Here is a 9,010-nt window from a genome sequence, read left to right as displayed (position 1 = left end):
ATCTTGATCGGACTCAGCATTGGTCGATATTGGTCGGTTTCCAGTTTTAGAGCTCAATGCGGGTTTGAGGTCGATGCCGACTCGGGGTCCGGTAATGACTTGGGCTCGGTATCGATTGGCCTCTGGCCCTTAAGCTCGATTCCATCACATCTCATCATAGTTCGATTCAGACCCGAGCTCGATAATGACTTCGAACTTGGTATTTAACCTGTACCTGAAATTTGAAGCTCGTTTGTGCCATCTTCGGATCCCATCTCAATATTATGAAGACTTTCTTCGGTCCATTATGATCCCATCTTGATCAGTCGTACCAAGACCGAAATCAGTTTCGACCGTACAGATAGTCCCCTCGTTTATCGGGAAGGATGTGGCGAGAAACTATATGATTTACCAACAGCTCGATTGGATATGCACTGACGTTTGCATCGAGCCCGACCATGACATACGTGATAGCTGTCCCTTCGGTTTAGTTTACCAAGGCATTTAATGCGTGTCAGACGGTGGTCGGCCACTGCTGATATTGAACCGCCATTGTTCAATCTATAAATAGCCCCTCCTTTTACCATTTATCACTTTTATATCTTCAATCTCCAAATTTTCCAAGTTCTTCTTCTAAGTTCATCTGTAAATCTGTGATTTTTTACTGCAAAATCTTTCTTCAAAAACACCAAATCTTTGTTACCTCCTTCTATTTTCGATCTTTAAATCCAAAATGGCGAAAACATCTAAAACCATTCCTCAAAAAGAAAAAGCTTCTTCTTCACAGTCTGCCGCCGAGAAAACACCGGTGGAGACACGGCTTGAGGAGTGCGTTCCTGGGGCGTATGTTCTTACCTCTAATTTTAAGGTTGAAAAAGGCTCGTCTGTTCCCGGCCGATGTTAGCCAGTATCGAGGTATATGTGTTCGATATCCGAGGCTTACCTCGAACAGATAAGAAAAGATTGTAATTGGGAGAACAAAGAAGTAGTAATCCCGACTCCTGAAGAAGATATCACCACCCACGTGAAAGGGTTTTTAAGCATGTATACTTACCCTTTTACGTTAGGTCCTCTCGACCCTGTTATTATTGATTTCTGTCGTCAATATCAAATAACCCTAGGCCAGATCCATCCTTCTTCTTGGCAGATCATTATTTTGATTCGTTTCTTCGTGAACAAAATCGAGGGGATTCCTTTCACCCTCGACCATCTCATTCGATTGTACTGCCCTCGCCTCTTTCGATGTGGGTTAATAAAACTTCAATGCCAGGCTACCAAGGTTCTATTCTCGAGCATAGATAAGGACAAGGATCGAGGCTGGATGGGCAGATTCATTCGAGTGAAGACTTCGGACCTGATTCCGTCTGAAAAGATGTCATTTTTCGAGGAGTGGAACATGAAGCGTAAGTGTAATCCTGTTGTTATCTCCTACTATTTTGCCCCTTCATTTCTTCCTCATTGATATTCCCCTTTCTGATGCAGCGGTTTCTTGGATGCCCGGTGCAGTTCTTGACCTCAAGAACTGGGTACGGGGTCTAGCTTCGACCTCTACATATACCGAGCGCTCATGGCGTGATTTGTCAAAGGGCCGAGGGGAAGCCAAAAATCATGGTAAGCCTCTTTCTCGTATCTTTGGTAATTAGAACGAGATGCTCTCCATATACTTAAATCAATTTTCTTGTATGTAGGCCTGGGCAAAGATGTGGTTTTGAGGCTCCCGTCTATCGAGGAAGAGGCTTCGGCCTCTGTTCCAAAACCGGTGAAGGATAATAAGCAAAAAAGGGCCTCCGCTTCCGAAGATCCAAAACCGAAGACGAGGATGGCTCGTAAGCCGAGGAAGAATACCATCCCTTTGACCATAGAATCAATTCTGCGTTTAAGGGATGAAGACGAAGAAGAAGGAAATGACGGGTCCGTGCTGGTGGCCCGAGTGAAGAAAACCATCGATGCCCCAAAGGCAGCTGAATCGACGGTGATTTATAAAGCTCCGCCTCGGACTGAGGAGATATCGGATGAAGGTACGGGCAGAGTCCCTGAATCGTTAGAGATCGAGGATGCTTCCCACCGAAGTCAACAAACGGAGGGTATATCAGAAGGGGCCGGTCCTAAAGCTCTCCAAACTTAGGAGAACGCCCCAAGCGAGTCTCTTGGGGCAATAGTAATCGGAGACTCACCCATTCTCCTTGCCTTTTTTGAAGGGGCGATTCGGGAAGCCCAATCTTTGGGGGCCCTCGAGATAAACCAGTCTCATGAAGGGGAGGACCCCTTCTGTGATTTGTTTACTGGAGTCGAGGATGTTGCTGGCCCTAGTGATGTATCGGTCCTTTTCTGTGAAGTGCAGCAAGATTTGAATAGGGTAAGCTTTAACTCCCTTCATTGATATTACTTTTATGTTTGCTATTCTTCTCTAACTTCTTTTCTTCTTTCTTATGTAGGGCGCAGTGGTTCATCGAGAAGCATGTTCTTGGTCTCGAGCTGAGCTACGTAAGTACGAGGCCGACCTCCGACGGGTCATGGAGGAGAGGAATGCCCTTAGACTCCTCTTCAGGCAAAGGGAAGAAGAAATCAAAGACCTCCGAGCTGAGTTGGCCAAGGCTCATCAATACCAGACCGACCTGACTGAGCAGGTAATAATAATCTTAAAAACCCATGGGCTCAATCCTGGAATGATGGCTAATATTTCAATCTCAGAGCTACAGCAGAAGCTTGAGGTGATTGGGAAGCTTTGTGAGGAGGTCGATATGATAAGGGCGGAGTCCTTGGGATGGAAAGATGGTATGGACCGTCTTGTCGCAGAAAAAGAAACTGCTCGATCCCAATTATCATCAGCCAAAAATCAACTTCAAGGCATAAAGGAGAAGAGCTTGGTTCAATCAAGAAAAATAGAGGACCTTGAGGCTCGGTTGGCCTCCAAACTTGCCAAGGCCAAATATGACGCCAAAAAAGCAAAGGCTAATGCGGATATATTTGTGGCCATCTATCGGGCCGATGCTGAAGCTGCTCGGGTACAGGCAAGAGAGTCAGCCGAGACTGCTAACACTCGAGCACATTGGGTTGATGAACTTGCTAAATGTCGATCTCAGAGGGAGACCCTCGAGGAGATCCATGCTCAAGGTTTCGATCTCACTGAAGAGATAAAAAGGGCTAAATACCTCGAAACCGATGCTGAAGCCTTGGCTTCTGATCTTGATGATTATGATGGGAGCAAGAGTGGGTCCGAGAGCGGGGAGGGGCCCGATGGAGAAGAAAACGCTCCCGGAGATAAGTCCAAATTCGACCATTGCCTATGCCTTGTGAAGATTTTGTTTTATTCATGCCTTATGATGGTTTTCATAAGGCTTTAGGCAATTTGATCGAATTTGGACCTTGTAGCCTTTATAACCGAGTGAGAGCTTGCTCAAACATGAAATAAGGTAGCACGTAGGCTTAGTAGTCGAGTGAGTGATTGCTCGAACTCGAAGTAATATAGCCCGTAGGCTTAGAGGTCGAGTGAGTGCTTTGCTCGAACTCGAAGAAATATAGACTGTAGGCTTGATAGTCGAGTGAGTGATTGCTCGAACTCGAAGAGAGGTAGCCCGTAGGCTTAACAATCAAGTGAGTGATTGCTGAACTCAAAGTAGGGTAGCCCATAGGCTTAATACTCGAGTGTGTGATTGCTCGAACTTGAAGTAAGGTAGCCCGTAGGCTTTATAGTCGAGTGAGTGCTTTTCTTTGAACTCGAAGTAAGGTAGCCCGTAGGATTTATACTCGAGTGAGTGCTTTTCTCGAACTCGAAGAAAGGTAGCCCGTAGGCTTTATAGTCGAGTGAGTCATTTGCTCGAACTCGAAGAAAGGTAGCCCGTAGGCTTTATAGTCGAGTGAGTGCTTTGCTCGAACTCGAAGTAAGGTAGCCCTTAGGCTTTATGGTCGAGTGAGTGCCTACTCGAACTCAAAGTGATGTAGCCTGTAGGCTAATTAGTTGAGTGAGTGATACGAACTAGAAGTAATGTAGCCTGTAGGCTTAATGGTCGAGTGAGTGCCTGATCGAACTCGAAGTGATGTAGCACGTAGGCTAATTTAGTCGAGTGAGTGATTCGAACTCGAAGTAATGTAGCCCATAGGCTTAGATATCGAGTAAGTGATTGCTCGAACTCGAAGTAATATAGCCCGTAGGCTTAGAGGTCGAGTGAGTGCTTTGCTCGAACTTGAAGAAATATAGCCCATAGGCTTGATAGTCGAGTGAGTGATTGCTCGAACTCGAAGAGAGGTAGCCCATAGGCTTAACAATCGAGTGAGTAATTGCTCGAACTCAAAGTAGGGTAGCTCGTAGGCTTAATAGTCGAGTGAGTGATTGCTCGAACTCGAAGTAAGGTAGCTTGTAGGCTTTATAGTCGAGTGAGTGCTTTGCTTCTAACTCGAATTAAGGTAGCCCATAGGCTTTATTTAGTCGAGTGAGTGATTCGAAATCGAAGTAATGTAGTCCGTAGGCTTAATGGTCGAGTGAGTGTTTGCTCGAACTCGAAATAGGGTAGCCCTTAAGCTTCGTAGATGATCCCCGAGTGGGAATGGGTTGTGATACATGAGATATGTGCAAAGAAGTTTCTTTTCATGTCATTATACAAGTATTTATATTTTGTACCATGGATAGAGCAATCTACACGAGCATGGTTCGTTTTAACCATTTGGCTCTTACAATTTTTCCTATTGGAACCCTGTTGTTATGAAGTAACTTTCTTGCATCAAACTTGATATATTTGAGGGTAATGCCCCCCAGTATTCGAGGCCGATTGTAAAGAGACCTCGGATACTGTTGAATTGTTCTAAGTTAGTACGATCAATGGTTGCCTCATGATAAACCTTACTAAAAAACTCATTTGGGATAAAACCGGTCTAAGAGAAAAAGAGTGCAACGCGTGCTTTCAGACCTAAGGCTTCGTGTTGAATGATCCATCCTTATTCCTGATCGAACTCCTGCAAGGGTTAGTTTCAAAATATAAACGAACATGGGAGGGTTATATCTTAGCAGTAGTATCATTTTAGGTGCGACACATTCCAATTGCTTGGTAGTTGTTTGCCGTTTATAATACCGAGCTTGTAGGATCCTTTACCGATGTTTTCGAGTACCTGATACGGTCCTTCCCAGTTTGGACCCAGTTTTCCTTCATTTGGATTTCGGGTGCTGAGGGTGACTTTCCTTAGCACTAAGTCCCCAATTTTAAAATGGCGAAGATTGGTTCTTCGATTATAGTATCTTTTGATCCGCTGCTTTTGGGCGGCCAATTGGATGAGAGAAGCTTCTCGTTTTTCATCCAATAATTTGAGGCTAGTATTCATAGCCTCGTGAATTGACTCTTCTGTTGTATATCGAAACCTGGCACTGGGTTCCTCGACTTCGACTGGAATCAAGGCTTCAGAGCCATATACTAAGGAGAACGGGGTTTCCCCCATACTGGATTTTGATGTTGTTCGATATGCCCAAAGAACTTCGGGTAGAATTTCTCTCCATTTTCCCTTAGCGTCGTTCAACTTTTTCTTTAGGTTTTGAATGATAGTCTTGTTCGTCAATTCGGCCTGTCCGTTCCCACTAGGGTGATACGGCTTTGATAATATCCTTTTTATTTTGTGGTCTCCGAGGACTTTTGTCACTTTGCTGTCGATAAATTATTTCCCATTGTCACACACTATTTCGGCGGGTATCCCAAATCGACATACGGTATGATCCTAGATAAAGTCTATAACCTCTTTCTCTCTTACTTTTTCGAACGCCTGTGCTTCAACCCATTTAGAGAAATAGTCAGTCATAAATAAAATGAACTTAGTTTTACCTGGAGCCGAAAGCAGAGGGCCGGCGATATCCATTCCCCATTTCATGAATGGCTATGGGGAAAGGACTGATTGAAGTTGCTCTCCGGGCTGATGGATCATCGGTGCAAACCTTTGACATTTATCACATTTTCGAACAAACCCCTTTGCATCTTTGTCCATATCGATCCAATAATATCCTGCTCTGATTATTTTTCGGACTAATGAATAGGCACCGGAATGATTTCCACAAGTACCCTCGTGAATATCACGTAGGATGTAGTAGGTGTCTCCCGGTCCTAAGCATTCTGCCAATAGTCCATCGAATGTCCTTTGGTATAATGTTCCATCTGTAGTCAATGTAAATCAAGCAGCTTTGGTTCGTGGGGCCCTCGAAATTTTAGGATCCGATGGGAGCTTTCCGTTCTCTAAGTATTCAATATACTTATTCCTCCAATCCCAGGTTAAGCTTATATAATTTATCTCGGCATGACCTTCCCCGATCACGGATCTCAAGAGTTGAACGACAATCCCCGAGATGATCTCATCTTCCTTGACTGATGATCCCAAATTTGCAAGTGCATCGGCCTCACTGTTTTGTTCTCGAGGTACATGCTGTAAAGTCCATTCATTGAAACGGTGCAAAGTTACCTGTAGTTTGTCCAAATACCTTTGCATTCTATCCTCTCAAACTTGGTCACACTTTGCTTCAATGACTTCTGTTCCCAAGCTTTTAGCTAGCTCGAGACCTGCAATCATGGCCTCATACTCGGCCTCGTTGTTAGTCAACCTAGTAGTTTTGATAGATTGCCTAATAGTTCTACCCGTAGGCGGCTTTAAAATGATCCCTAGCCCGGACCCCTTCACGTTCGAAGCCCCGTCTATCAAAAGGGTCCATACCCCCGATGATGTACCCGATTTCAACAAGAGTTCCTTTTCGACTTCGGGTACGAGGGTTGGCATAATAAGCCACGAAGTCCGCTAAAATTTAGACTTAATGGCCGTCCGGGGTTGATATTCGATATAGTACCCACTGAGTTTGACGGCCCATTTGGCCAATCGGCCTGATAGTTCGGGCTTGTGCAAAATATTACAAAGTGGGTAAGTGGTTAATACGCATATGGGGTGTCATTGAAAGTATGGTCTTAACTTTCTAGAGGTGCTTATCAGTGCAAGTGCCAATTTCTCTAAGTGTGGATATCTAGTTTCTGCTTCCCCTAAGGTTCGACTTACATAATAAACGGAAAATTGCGTACCTTTCTCTTCTCGAACTAGGAAACCACTTACCGCTATTTCTGATACTGCCAAGTACAAGCAAAGTTTCTCGTCTACCTTTGGAGTGTGAAGCAGTGGTGGGCTCGATAGGTATCGCTTCAATTCTTCTAATGCCTGTTGACATTTCGGGGTCCCGGCGAAATCATTCTTCTTTTTGAGTAGAGAGAAAAATCTGTGACTTTGATCTGACGACCTTGAAATGGATCGGCCTAAGGCATCAATCCGTCCGGTTAGCCTCTGTACGACTTTTACACTGTCCACAATGGTGATGTCTTCGATGGCCTTGATTTTATCGGGGTTGATCTCGATCCCCCGATTCGATACCATGAAGCCAAGGAACTTGCCCGAACCGACCCCAAAAGCACATTTCTCGGGGTTGAGCTTCATGTTGTATTTCCTTAAAATCTTGAATGTTTCCTACAAATGAGCCAAATGGTCCTCTGCGCGCATGGACGTAACTAGCATGTCATCAATATAAACTTCTATTGATTTACCTATTTGTTTCTCGAACATTTTATTTACTAGGCATTTGTAAGTAGCTCCTGCATTTTTTTAGCCCGAAGGGCATCACATTATAACAATATGTTCCATACTTGGTGACAAATGAAGTTTTTTCCCGATTTTTCGGGTTCATTTGGATTTGATTATACCCGGAATAGGCATCGAGAAAAGTAAGGACCTCGTGGCCGGCCATGGCATCGATCATGCAATCGATGTTGGGCAACGGAAAAGAATCTTTGGGGCACGCCTTGTTTAAATCCTTTTAATCTACACACATTCTAAGTTTGTTCCCTTTTTTAGGGACTACAACTACATTGGCTAACCATTCGGGGTATTTCACCTCCCGAATGGACCCTATTTTAAGAAGTCTAGTTACCTCATCCTTTATGAATGCGTGCTTTACCTCGGACTGGGTCTTCTCTTTTACTTCACCGGTTTGAACCTTGGGTCCAGGCTTAGCCGATGCGTCGTTATATCCGGTGGGATCCCTGTTATATCTAAATAGGACCAAGCAAAACAATCTATGTTATCGATAAGAAATTGAATAAGCCTTTTCATGAGTTCGGGGGTTAGTCCCGTTCCTAGGTATACCTTTCGTTCGGGCAAATGCTCGATTAGTATGACTTGCCCCAGTTCTTCAATCGTTGATTGGGTAGCGTCGGAATCATCAGGGACCACGAGGGATCCTTTGATCATCATCTTCATCAACCTTCTGATTTTTTAGTTGGGTTGAAGCTGACGTCTGTGATTGCTATTTGGCATCTCGTTCCCCATTTTGAGTCCGACCCTTTTGTTGACGAAGGTGAGGATATCAGAATTGCTTCTTCGACGATAAACATTTCTCTCGCAGCCGGTTGTTCTCCATACACTATTTTGACTCCCTCTGATGTATGGAATTTAAGAACCTGGTGGAGGGTCGAAAGTACAACTCTCATATTGTGGATCCATGGCTTCCAAAAGGGTGTTGTACCTCAGGTCACCTTCGATTATGTGGAACTTCGTTTCCTGGATGGTCCTGATCATGTTTATCGGCAGAATTATCTCGCCTTTGGTGGTTTCACATGCCATATTGAATCTGTTTAGAACCAGGGTTGCGGGTACGACCTGGTCCTGTAGACCGAGCTGTTCTACAACCTTTGATCTAATAATGTTGGCCGAGCTACCTGGATCAATTAACACACACTTAACTTTAGTTTTATTCATAAGTACGAATATTACCAGTGCATCGTTGTTGTCACACTTCTTTTTGCCCCAAATGATATATGTGTTATGGATTGTTGTGGGTTAAAGAGTTTTTCCAATTAAGGTGACAAATTTGAATAGGGATTATTTTATTTACAGAGTCGCCACTTGGAATTGATTTTTTGGGTGTTCCAAGTCACCTTTTATTTGAATCCCTAGTCAAAGGAAAGTTTGACTCTATTATTTTTGGTCTGCGAAAATAAAATCCGGGTAAGAAATTATGTTGACCGGG

General features: G+C 44.1%; 1 protein-coding gene across 1 annotated transcript; it reads left to right on the top strand.

Annotated features, from left to right (window-relative positions):
• The first annotated feature begins 712 nt into the window (after positions 1 to 712).
• LOC138902768 (uncharacterized) lies at positions 713 to 8,619 on the top strand. Its single transcript, XM_070190666.1, has 5 exons — positions 713 to 878; positions 1,668 to 2,063; positions 2,178 to 2,335; positions 2,415 to 3,189; positions 8,261 to 8,619. Exons 1-5 carry the CDS (start codon positions 713 to 715, stop codon positions 8,617 to 8,619), a joined length of 1,854 nt encoding a protein of 617 aa, XP_070046767.1.
• Positions 8,620 to 9,010: the final 391 nt, after the last annotated feature.

Source organism: Nicotiana tomentosiformis, chromosome 12, assembly GCF_000390325.3.
Source record: "Nicotiana tomentosiformis chromosome 12, ASM39032v3, whole genome shotgun sequence".
NCBI lineage: Eukaryota > Viridiplantae > Streptophyta > Magnoliopsida > Solanales > Solanaceae > Nicotiana > Nicotiana tomentosiformis.
This window is presented reverse-complemented; position numbering and strand designations above follow the sequence as displayed.